Source organism: Cnephaeus nilssonii, assembly GCF_951640355.1.
Source record: "Cnephaeus nilssonii genome assembly, chromosome: 6".
NCBI classification, from domain to species: domain Eukaryota; kingdom Metazoa; phylum Chordata; class Mammalia; order Chiroptera; family Vespertilionidae; genus Cnephaeus; species Cnephaeus nilssonii.
This window is the reverse complement of record NC_137077.1, coordinates 86,105,664-86,118,443: the sequence shown is the minus strand read 5'-3', so window position 1 is coordinate 86,118,443 and position 12,780 is coordinate 86,105,664. Positions and strand designations below refer to the sequence as shown.

The 12,780-nt window shown below is 49.1% G+C and overlaps 1 protein-coding gene across 2 annotated transcripts; it reads right to left on the bottom strand.

The window, feature by feature from the left end:
• Positions 1–1,139: 1,139 nt before the first annotated feature.
• SOCS2 (suppressor of cytokine signaling 2) lies at positions 1,140–12,510 on the bottom strand. Of its 2 annotated transcripts, none has more exons than XM_079773945.1 (3): positions 12,221–12,510; positions 10,421–10,781; positions 1,140–8,771 (listed from the first exon to the last, which is right to left on the bottom strand). In XM_079773945.1, exons 2-3 carry the CDS (start codon positions 10,557–10,559, stop codon positions 8,314–8,316), a joined length of 597 nt encoding a protein of 198 aa, XP_079630071.1. In that variant the 5' UTR covers positions 10,560–10,781; positions 12,221–12,510; the 3' UTR covers positions 1,140–8,313. The 2 variants fall into 2 exon arrangements, with proteins under 2 accessions (XP_079630071.1, XP_079630072.1); XM_079773946.1 differs by lacking the exon at positions 12,221–12,510 and adding an exon at positions 11,585–12,202.
• Positions 12,511–12,780: the final 270 nt, after the last annotated feature.

The window sequence follows — 12,780 nt, the reverse complement described above, 5'->3', positions numbered from 1 at the left end:
GCAGACAGGGTCATAGCCCTCTCCTAACTGCATATGACTAAAAGGTACATGGCCTAGCATACACCATTGAGGTATATGCTGGCTGCAGGCCTCAGAGCTTAAAAGCATTTGTAAGCGTATTGAGAAATAAGATACAAGAATGAATAAAAGCATGGGTTTGGAGTCAGACTGGCTTGAGTTCAAATCTCAGCTCTCCCTCTTAAGTCACTAAATCTTTCTGTGTCAATCTTCTTATCTCTAAAGTGGATATAAAAGCAGAACCTACTTAAAAGTTTTGTTGGAGCACTAAATGAGGTCATATTTGTAAAGTGTCAAGTGTAATGCCTGGCATTACTAAATGTTCTTTTTCCAGTTCCCTGGAAGGGAAGCCCAAGAGTTAGTTTGTTATAGCAGTGGTCGGCAAACTCATTAGTCAACAGAGCCAAATATCAACAGTACAACGATTGAAATTTCTTTTGAGAGCCGAAAACTGACTTCTGCGCATGGGCCACGAAGTTTCAATCGCACTGTACGTGTGCGCCCGCACGTGGTATTTTGTGGAAGAGCCACACTCAAGGGGCCAAAGAGCTGCCAGTGGCTCTCGAGCCGCGGTTTGCCGACCACTGTGTTATAGAATGGCCACCTCACTGCCATGCCTGGAACATCATAAATCCCATGGTAGCTGCAACCTGGATCTCTTGGGACTTTCAGCCATTAGCAGGCTCAGTGATGTTCCTCTGCCTATAAGGTCTGCACACACCCACCCTCCTAGAGTGTGCCCCAAGATCAGAGGTGTGCCCCACTTTAAAACAGATCCAGAGAAATCCAAATAGGCAAAGGTTTAATAGATTAGGGCAGAATCATTTATGCTCTAAGATTCTTTTCATTGTACCAAAGAATCTAAGAATTTCCTTAGTACTTTCCAGTTTTTCTGTGGTTTCTTTTTTTTCTTCTTTTCTTTCCTTCCTTTTCTGTTTTCCTCCCTTCCTTCCTCCCTTCCTCCCTTCCTCCCTTCCTCCCTCCCTTCCTCCCTTCCTTCCTTCCTTCCTTCCTTCCTTCCTTCCTTCCTTCCTTCCTTCCTTCCTTATTTTTTCCTTCTTTCTTTGACTTGACAGAGAAAAAGAAAACTAAAGCTCAGTAGTATCCTTGTCCATTGAGGATCAATCAGAAAAGCAAACAATCGATGAAAATGGGAAAAATTACTTGCAAAACGTATCATTTGCCCATAGCTGTCTGGGATCACATCTATGATACTGACTCAGGTAGCAGAGCAGAGATAGCCATCCAGGTCTCTTGGTGATGAAAATTCATCCGAAGCGTTATTGTGATAATGGCCAAAACACAGCAGATTCCTATTTCTCCATCAGAACCAAAATCTGAAACTCCAAGTCCAAACTACTCTTTGCTGATAGGGTAGCACTCAAAGACCCACAGCCAGACGAAAACGCAAAATTCTTTTAACCAGCTGTTGAAAAGTCCAGAGTTAAGAGGAAGTTATTGTGTTTTTCAAAATAAATGAGAATAAATTAAGGCACAAAGACAAAACCTACAGTACAGGTTAAGTAGAAACTGAGACTACCCAGAAAGGTGGAGCCTGCCTCTCCCCTGGCACTCCCACCCCATTGGGAGGGGGACTGCTCTCCTGTCTGGGCACATGGAGCACTTCACTGGAACAACCAAAAAGCATGAAAGCTCCTCATTTAACAGATGGAATAACAGGCTCTGGGAGACTCGGTGTTTGGTCCATGGCCAAACAACCAGAAGTGGACCCCAAGTTTTCAACTTCCTAATGCAGAATTCTGCCCACCGCACCACAACTTCCTACTTTCCTGGGAATGGACTCTGAAAGCTACCCAGCTCCCCCAGTGTGGACGCTGGCCTTCGAAGAGAAGCACACGTCTGAGGAACCCCAAGCTCCAAACTCCAGTACAAATGTGAGCCTACAGACAAGGGGCGTCAGTGTCTGCACCCTCCCTGGCCTTCTCCCCAACCACTGCCTCCTTCCCACCCCTCACACCTATCGGCTCACACCTGACCAGTCTCCTGAACTCCACTCTTGCTTTTTTTCAAGCCGTTTTCCAAAGGGCCTCCAGAGGATATAAAATAAAAACCTCGTTCAGTTACTCCCCCATTTAAAAAAGCTTTTATCCACGGCCCTCTGGATAAGTTCCAAGCTCTTCAGCAAGGCCTACAAGGTCTGTCCCCGCTCACCTCTACCCTCCTCTTCAGCCTTTTTGCAGAAAGACCACCCTCACCAAGGAGTCTAAAGACATTAATTTGGCCCTAGCCGATTGCTCAGTGATTAGAGCATTGGCCTGCAGGCTGAAGGGTCTCAAGTTCGATTCTGATCAAGGACATGTACCTAGGTTGCAGACTCAATACCCAGCACGGGTCAGGACGCGTGCAGGAGGCAACTAATTTATGTGTCCCTCTCACATCGATGTTTCCCTCTCCCTCTCTCTGCCTCCCTCCCACTCTCTCTAATAATGGAAAACATTTCCTCGGGTGAGGATTAACGATAGATGATAAATCGATACGTTAATTTGTAGTGTCTGCCACCTTCCATAATATAAATACTCCCACCATGGCTGATTTCTATTTACCAATGATTTACCTAGAGTTAGTGATTTAGCTCACAAAATCCCTAAGCACTGTATTTAACAACTGCCTCCCAGGAGTTCAGCACACCACTCATTCTCCAGCCTCCTCAGTTTTCTCATCTTGCCATCTTTTTAGTCACTTTGTTGTTTATTAACATCCCCCTTGCCTGATGGACAGGGAAAATAAAGCGAGTGAACAAAGAAGCAGGCAATTTTTCTATCCCTGGTTCTAGCAAAGGAGATTGAGTGGGGAGAAAGTGGAAACCAGTATTAGCTAGATGTTTGTAAGTTTCAATTACCCCGTGCTCACTGCCCCTAATACTGCAGATAACTAAAAGCAGATGCCATAATCAAATATACAAAATGCAAACACACTTTCTGTCCAAATATAGTATTGATGACCACAACCTGGAAAAAGCAAAGAAGAGAAATAAACTATGCTGGAAACCCAAGAAGGGTCACGTTTATCAAGATGGCAGAGAGGAGGTTAAAATGGGAAACCAAACAACTTCTCTGGGTAGAAATAACATGGAAAATATTTTTCTGAAGGTTAAAGATCTAGCAGCTCTCTGGACCAATATCTAAACAGGAAAAAACATACCAAACTAACAGAAGAGAAAACTGTTTAGCAAAATGTCAATTTTAATCTTAACACGACTGGAAACTGGGGAACAATTTTCTGGAGTTCTGTGATTGAGTCTCGCTCTCTCCACCACAGAAATGGGCTCCTTGGGTGGTATTTATGTGAAGACAGAAGGGGAAGGCAGCTGGCCATATTTCCTTCCCTCTCTCTAGGACTCCGGCTTGCCTTCCCCTCCCTTCTGTTTCTAACCGAGGCAGCACCACATGAATAATAGTTCACAAACTGTGCGCCTGATCTCTAGGGCACGTCAGAGTTCCTCTGCGTTAAGGAGGTAGTTTCAAGTGAGACGGTCTGTAAAAGCAGTCTTATTTCTATGGCTCACTGAACGTTTACTGACGTGAACCCCACTCTCTGTGACCACACGTGTCAGATCTGGCCTCTGGTTGACAAAGCTCCGGGAGGGGTAGAAAGGAATATCCAGCTTTGCTCCGTAATTTCAGCTTACTTACTACCCAGGCACTGGGGACTCCAGGGCTTTTAAAGGCTACCGTAGCAACAGCTGTTATTTGGCTTTGGCAAGATGGTTAAGTAACCTGAACTCAAGCCACTTAGAAAAAAATATGTAAAGATGGGAATAAAAAATACATATATGCTTACGTAGGAGTGAAACAGGACTATCACAGAATCATTCTTACATATAGACAAGGAGAAGGAAGGAATGGAGGGCATTTCCATTCCAATCAAATGAACTGCAACTTAAGAAGGAGCCTGATACTAGAGAGAAAAAAAAATGAAAGCATGCACATAACAAAAGTGTCGTTGGTATTTGAGCCTGGCTACTTGTTTCAAAATCTGAAAAGAATCAGAGTAGGAGACAGATTTAATCTCAAGATATTCTACATCATTGAGTTACCCAACTCAGGGAGAATATAATGACCCTCTTTCACTGAAGTATAATATGGTCAGCAGAGCTGTGTCAGAGGAGCTGAGAGGGCAGCTTAATGACACAAAAGGGGGAAAGTGAGGCAGGCATTAACTGTGCCAGTGTGCCCATGAGCGAGAAAAGAGGTGGGCGGTCACCCGGACATGGCCGTGTGTGTGAGTCACATCTGGCAGAGGCAGAAATGAGATCATAAAAGAGCAAGGATGGCAGATTGTTAGATGTTAAAACAGCAAATAGGTTACAAACCTTGACGAGTTAAAATGAATGCAAAACTCTGATGTGGATCAAGCCATCCTGAAGCCCAGCAGAAGCCGATTATTTGAGGCAAGGTGGAAGGAGGCAAGAATTGGAATTATCCTGTATAGTATTCCAAAGGCCTGCTAATTTCAGAGGAAGAAAACTGTGATGTTAAAAGAACTGTAGGGCTTACCGGGTAGCAAGATAGAATATTGACAATTTAAACAGAGTAGAAGGGTGCAGTTTTTACAAATACTAAACTGTTAAAATACGTGTTGGCTGACTCTGCCACTGATTTGCTGGGTTATGAGTGTGTTCCTGTGTGCATATACATGCAAATTTCCTGACCTCCCTGGGTCGGATAGTCTTCGTCAGGTAAAATGACAAAACTAAAATACGTGATTGGAAAAGTGGGAGAATACAAGGCCCCTTAGTAAATGAAAGGCGGAGATTGAATGACATCACTTTTTTGCTCCAGAGGCCAGAAAGGACCCCTGGGAGACAAGCGCGGCCTGGGCCCAGCTGTGCGATGTAACCACAGCCACTTACCCGCCGCCGCCCTGCGCCTGCCCACACCACGCAGAACGCGAGCGGAACACAGCCTTGTCTCGGGACATTCCATCCCATGGATTATCTGATGACATCCCTGTCTCTTACCCTCTACCAGGGTACAATTTTCTAAAAGCAGAGAAAATCCTTCCCAAGAAAATAAACACTCCAAAACAACTGTCCCATTCTCTTACCTATTTGGATTACATAATTACTATGAAGTCAAGACTTTTTTACTGACACACCAGAAAAAAAACGTTCAGCTCATAAGCTGAACGGCCTTTTCTCCACAGTCCAAAGCCCTAAAATCAAAACAAACAAAACAAAAAAACCCAACTCCCTAAAAAGCAGCCTCCAGTGCCCACTTGGATAGAATGAAAAACTCCACTGCCTCAACTCTGCTCCCAATGGAAACTCAGATCAAAGTATTTTAAGTTTGAGGAGACATGTTAAGTCCTGTATCCTACATTCTTCAACAATAACAATGATAATACATACCTTTACTAATGTCCAAAACTGCCCTGCAAAGAGATCCCTGGGTATTTTTCTTGGCTCCGTTGAGGGTAGTTTAGACAAGTGTACATCTTAACTTTTTTGTTCAATGGGCTATAAAATGGAGTTACCAATAATTGGTAACTGGCATTATGTACCAGCCACCAAGTAAATCAGTGAACCCCCTCTCAACCCACCCCTCACCAGGAGAAAACCCACGGGCCCCAGCTGACTGAAATCCCACAGAGCACAACACTAATTACGGTACCTATACTTTTCTGGTTGAGGCGGCAATAAAAACTCTGAGGGTTCCTTTTATAGCCTGCTCTTACTTGTTCGTCCGGATCAATATAGAAATCGCAGCAATTTGCTCTTCGTAATTCCTCTCCAAGAATAAAAAGGGCTAGGATGTTCCTGGAATGCCTCCTCACTCACAAATTAGAAGTGTACCTCCTGTGATCACTGTACTTTGCTCATTCAGTCTATGTGAGGGTTAAATGAGATAATGCATGTAAGTGCTGAGTAAGAGTCTGGCACAGAATGAACTCAATAAATAATGTTAGTAACTGTAAAAAAGAGAGAGAGAGAGAGAGAGAGAGAGAGAGAGAGAGAGAGAGAGAGAGAGAATGCCCCTAATGCTTATCGATGTACTTGAAATAGAGAAGATTGAAATGTAAGGCAAGTTCCACAGAACACTTGAGGTGTCTTTGCAGTCTCATAGTTACTTGCTAGCAATAATGCAGAACTTTCCACAGGTACTCATATCCCACTACTGCGTCCAGCTCTCAATAACTGCAGAGTGTTTGAAACCATGAGAACAGAAGTGCACAGGACGTTGAAGAAATCCCACAAAGTCCTTTGGCACTGGCCATGTGGAAGTTTTGTCAGAGAAGTCAAATATTCCACACCTAACAACTGTTTTCAGTGGAGAAAAAGAGTAAGGAATGCACAGAACCTGAACATCTTAATGAAAAGGTTAACCCCTGATCATAGACCAGACCCTAAAAGTATGGCTCTTTAACTTTTAGGCTACAAATGAATTCTTCCTAAAGGACGACTTAGCGATCTTTCGTGTTTGGCTCTGCTGTTTGAATACACAGGCACAAAACCATTTCTCAAGAGCTTCATGAAAATATTTAAGCAGGTTTTACTATAATTTATAAGCACAAATTATATGCTTCTGTCTTAGCATAATTCACTTGGGACACACACAATACACTAGGCCTGTGGTCGGCAAACTGCGGCTCGCGAGCCACATATGGCTCTTTGGCCCCTTGAGTGTGGCTCTTCCACAAAATACCACGGCCTGGGCGAGTCTATTTTGAAGAAGTGGCATTAGAAGAAGTTTAAAAAATTTGGCTCTCAAAAGAAATTTCAATCGTTGTACTGTTGATATTTGGTGCTGTTAACTAATGAGTTTGCCGACCACTGCACTAGGCTCACCTTCCCAGTGACACACCATTACACGTAGCTATGCAGGAAAAATTTAAGGTGGCAAATGAATAATGTCCGGACACCAAAAGATGGTACATTTGCAACAGTCATGAGCCTATGTGGCAAAAAAAATAAATGGCCATAAAACTTTATTTTGTATTATGCCTATTCAACCCATAAAACTAGGATATATCAGTTTTTGTAGTTTCAAAACCATGTTTTTGGAAATACAAAGGGCATTAGTGTTATGCCTGTTCAACTTGTAAAAGGGCCACTTGGCAAGTCTTGTAGTTCCTAAACCATGCTTTCCAAAACGCAAAGGGCAAGTATGACCCATAGCTTCAGAGTAGGGCAAGAAAGGCCTTACTTCTTGCTGAATATTTGGCTTATTCCACTTGACATAAGTTTTTATGGCAACCCTCTATTACCATGAAAGTATATGTTTTCTACGATTCAAAGTAATATAAGCGCAACTTGTAAAAGTCAGGGTTTTTATTTAATACATTCTAATCAAATAGTAACAGCAGTAAATAAAACACTTTGAAAAACAGGCAGGTACCCCCTTGTATCTGGAAGAAAATTAAGTCCCAAGTTTTCTACATGGTAGAAGGGAGACAACTGCTGATGTCCATAGTTAGACAATTCAAGGACAACTTGGAAATTTCTAAAGCCATTTCCAAAAAAAATCCATGGCAACAGGTTGGGACACAGCTATTTCCAAGGGTAAAATGTCTATATCTACATGGTTTTATTAACCGGGATTGGGTTGCACCTGTATAGCATGACATTCTTGTCTTTAGCCTTAATGGAAAAGACGAAGTCTTTTCCGTTTGCACCAGTTTGAAATATTTCTGAAGTAAGGCTCTCTTAAAATAGATTACTACAGTACTCATTCACATGAAAGAGTTCATACATGTAGTAAAAAGACAAATACAGGATTTCATGGTCTTTTTTGTTTTTTTGGTTGACTTGGTTAATTGCATAAAATGAAGGATAAATACTCACAAGCATATCCGATCAACAAAACCCCTAGGAACATTAGAATGCAAACTATAACATATCCAAAATAGACTCGGATCACCAGGCATATAAAATGGAAGCTAAGCCTGTCAGGTTCCTTCCCCTTCTTCAGTTCTCCTCTGTGGAGTCCTTTCTCCCTTTCTCTACTACTGGTGCTTGGACCTTCAACCAAAGAGAAAGGAACCTCAGAAAGGCAAGGCATTCTGATCAAAATACTTCGGCCTTTACTTGGGACATTTAACTTTTAACGTAAAAGGATCAGCTGGTCTTAGCCTTAGGAAGGGAAGCATTTCTCAGGTGAACATATCTGAGGGGACTTGACCTAGCTACCTAGTCACACATGTAGGTTAGATTGATTCAGCTGTTCTTAGAATTCCGTGTAGTTATCCAGAGCAGTCACTCAAGTTTTGGTTCTCTTTTACATAGCTGCATTCGGAGATACTCTACATGAGGCATGTTTAGAAAAAGAGAAACACTTATACCTGGAATTTATATTCTTCCAAGTAATCTTTTAGTCTTGTTGGCAAAGGCAGTCCCCAGATGGCACCGGTGCATTTGTTAATGGTGAGTCTGCAGAGATGCTGCAGGGGTGGTGCTGACGTGTAGAGCGGTTTGGTCAGATAAAGGTGGACAGTGCCGTTCCGGGGGGCTTCTGGGCCCGTCCGCTTATCCTTGCACATCTGAACATAGTAGTCGATCAGATGAACCACACTGTCAAATTGTTTAAGCTTGGACTTGACACATATGATAGAGTCCAATCTGAATTTCCCATCTTGATACTCGATTCGAAGATTAGTTGGTCCAGCTGATGTTTTAACAGATATTGTTAGTAGGTAGTCTGAATGCGAACTATCTCTAATCAAGAAAGTTCCTTCGGGTGCCTCTTTTAATTTCTCTTTGGCTTCATTAACAGTCATACTTCCCCAGTACCAACCTGGGGTTTTGTTCAAAAAGAAAAAGAAAAGAGGGTAAAATTGTTATTATAATGTTTTAAACGGGGCAAGTACTTGACAACATTTTTTTTTTTCTCTAGCTCTAAAAAGAAGTGTGTGAAAGTTTACCAGAGGCTACCATAAATACTTTTGGTCGAAATTTAACGAATATGTGGGTCCATGTTATTTTGTGAACACAAAGTGTGAGCCAGCTTGTTTTTTTTTGTTTGTTTGTTTGTTTTTAATAATCTTCTAGAGCTGTTCTTTAAGGCATCTAGATTTTCTCTGAATGAAACAAAAGAATATTTGCAACATGACACACTGGCTGACAGAGCATGATGCTTCCAGCACCACTCAAGTGAAATCAAAGTAAATTAGAAATAAATCAGAAGTTAAAAATAAAAGCTGTGCCCTTAAAAAGTGGAAAACTGAACTCTACTAATTCCAAGAGAGAAAAACAGAAACACGGTTTTGGATGGTTGGTGTCCCCCTAGTCTCCCCAAATCTGTCAATGGCTGCATCTCTGTTCCAAGCCCTAGAAAGCACTGCTATTTACTTGTTTTAAAAACGCAGTTCTAGGTACAATAGCTTCTGTTTGCTGCTTCAATTACAACTTCCTTATCAGTCATTGAGAAATGAGGGAAACCCCAAATGATAATTAGTATTTCAAGTTTGTAATCTTTTGAACTTTGCCCTAATTCAAACCCAATTCCAACTGCCTGTGGGTCGCCCCAGCATTCCCATTGGATCTGCCTGCACCATCTCCGGGCCCGTTCCGTGTGCAAAAATGACTCAGGGGCATTCTGCATTTAAGAAGTTTTAACAATACCCCCCACCCCTCAAAAAAAAAAAATGGCTCGGATTCCGAATCTGCCGGTCCCTCCGAGCCGATGGGAAAAGCACATGGCCCGCACGAAAAGAGCACAACCGCGGGAGAGGAACGAGTCCCCTCTTCCTAACGCTACCAAAACTTCAACTTTGCCCCAAACGTAAGCTTTTAGGATCCAGCGATGTTGTAAGCCTGCAAGGTTTGCCAGAATTTCTTTTTTCCATTCCTTCCTCCTTTCAGATGCCCAGGGACTCCCGCTAGGCGCGCACGGCGCGGGCAGCCCGGGAAAGACCTCCCGAAGGGCCGCGCTCCGCGGGGGCTCCGCGGCGCGCCGACCTCCGGGTCCCCGGACTTGGCCGCCCAGATTCTCCGCGGCGGCGGATGCTCCGCCCGGGAGCCGGATGCGGCAGAAGCTGCGGGCACTCGCCGCCCTGCACCCGCGCGCGGAAAGGAAGGCGCCAGGAGCTTTCTCCGGCTCGGGTGCGGTCCGCGTGCCGACCCCAGCCGCGGAGCAGCGCGGAACACAGTTCGAGGTCCTAGCGCCCTGAGGGGCCATTTCCAAGGAGCCCTTGTCGCGCCCTCCTTCAGGCCCGAGTCTCTCGAGAACCGCTTTCCTTTCGCATTCCCAAGAATCCATCCTCGCCGCGGTCCCCTGCTCTGAGGCGGGCGCGGGAAGGAGGGGACGTTTCTCCATCTCATTCTTTGCTTCCCGAGCTCGTCCCCACCTCCCAGCTGCGCCCCCCGCCCGCAGAGCCCCCAGCCGCGCCTTTGGGGAGGCGCCCCCTCGCGCACCGCACGCGCGGCTGCCGCTCCGCTCCCTACCTGTGTGGCTGAGCTCCCGCAAGGCCTTCGCCAGACGCGCCGCCTCCGGGGACGGCTCCTCCGCGGACCCCGCGGTCCCCCACTGGCTCCGCGTCCCTTCCGCGCCATTCCCGGAGGGCTCGACGCACCGCAGGGTCATGAGCAAAGGGTCACCACGGCGAACCCAGGTGGCCGCCCGAGCAGGGGTCAGAGGAGGGCACGAGTCCTTCCTGGAAGTCAGGGGGAACCCCAAAACACGTCCCTGCGGAGTATCCAAAATGGTGGTGGAGGGGGAGGGGGCGGGGAGCGGCTGGTTCTTCCTCCCCAGGTCCTGGTGGACAGATGGCAAAGTCCCCCGCGGGCGCGGTCACCCACAGTCTGCCTGCAAAGAGAAAGAGTGGGGTTGGGTCGGTCGGAACTGGACCCCTGGCTGGGGTGTGGGTGGGGAGACGGCGACGTGGAAAATCCCGGGGACTCCTCCGCGCCTCCGCTCCGGCACCATTTAACCCCAAGCATCCAGGCCCAGCTCGAGAGACAGAAGGCTTGAGAGAGCCGGGATCCGAAATGCCAGAGTTGAAAAGAGGGAGGGGTGGGGGGAGGGGGCGGGAGAGACAGGATGAGGGTGGGGAACCGGGTGTCTTCCCGCCCAGGGCAGCTCGCGGAAATCGCAGGCCAGCGGAATGGAAGAGCAGAGAGTCACCTGCAGGCACGGTGGTAAAATATGCCCTAGTCAAGGGCAAGTGGAAAAACTGTGCCAGGGCAAGAACGGGAGAGCTCTCAAAACTGCACTCCCACCTCACACTCCGCACCGGCCGCGGAGCCCCGGGAGAAAGTGCCGGCCCCAGCCCGGTCCCCCGCCCTCCGGCGCCGCGGGGCTCCCGGGGCCGGAGCCACCCGCCCGGAGCGCCGAGGTGCTCGAGTAGCCGCATCCCCAGCCCGGAGGCGGCCTAGCTCCCCTCCCTCCTCTTCGGGCAACGGTGGGGGGCGCCGCCGGGGCCGTGGCGGCGGCTCCCGGAGCCCGGCTGCCGCTGCTGCCGCTGTAGCCGCCGCGGGCGCTGTCGAGGAATCGGCCCGAGCGCGCAGCCCGCAGCCTTCGCGGGGGTCGGAGCCCCGGCCCGAGCCCGGGCCGAGCAGGCGGCAGCGGGAGCCGCTGGACCCGCAAGGCACCCAAAGCTGAGCCCTTACCTCGGCCTCGGCCGCCGTCTCGGCACCCGGCCGCCTCCCCAGCGGACCCGGGGCGGGGAAGCTGGGCAGGACCCCAGACAGGAGGGGTATCCGCTGAGTTCTCCCTGTTGGCTTTTAATTTGGGAACGAGATGCCGGGGATGCGACGAGACCGGCAGCGGCGGCCGGACTGCTCAGCGCGGCGGGCAAACACTAGCCCCGGAGATCCTCGCCTGGAACCCCCGGGCTCCGACACCCGCTTCTGGGCTCGCACCCCCCCCCCCGCTCCCTCCCCGGGCAGCTGCAGGGTTTCCCTCCGGCTGCGACCCAGGAGGTGGGAAGGACAGAGGGAGGAGTAACGAGCCAAGGCGGGAGGCAGGAGAGTGGAAAGGAGCGGGAGATCGGGTTATCAGGAGGATTATTAATTTGGATGGCAGTTTAGGAGAGAAAAAAACACTCTGGAGACTTCCCGACGCCGGGAAGGAAACGGAGAAAGCCGGCAGTAGCGCCCGGCAGCGGGCAGCACCGCGGCTCGGACTCCCTGCCCCAGGCGGCTCTAAACAGCGGAAGCCAAGGCCGCCCGGCGCTCGCGGCGGTGCCCGGTGCCCTCCCCAGCCACCCTGCTGGGGCGGAGCCTTCGGGCTCCCCGGACCAGTACCTGCCGCCGGCCCCGGCCCCAGCTCCTCCGGCGTCTCGACTGCGGGCACAGAGGCTCCTGAGGCGCGGCGCCCGGAGCCCGGGTGCGCACTGTCCGCGGCCCGCGCTGCGCCAGTGGCGGCGGGCGAGGAGGCTCATGCTTCGGGGGAAGCCCAGAGCCCGCGAGCCGCGGCGGCGGCAAGACTTGGCAAGAGTTAAACGCCTGTCCCCGGAGCGACGTGTGCGCGCGGCTCCCGGGCCCCACGCACCTCCCGAGCTCCCCACCTCCCTCCTCCGTCCGCGCTCCGAGCGCCCCGCCCGGCCGCTGCGGAGGCCGCTTTCCAGGAACTTTCCAGGAATTCGCCCCACGTGACCGCGGCCCTGGCTGCGGCTTCAAACAGGCTGGCGCGCTACTGCGCAGGCTTCAGGGGAGGCGGGCTCTGGGCGCTCGGGAGCGGGGCCGCGCGGAGCGGCTGCCTGGGAACCCGCCCCACCCCGACCCCCACACTCCTGGTGGTTCGGGGACGCGCAGAACACCCCGGCCACCATCGCCCCCGTTTTGGTGGCCAGAACCTGTCCCCA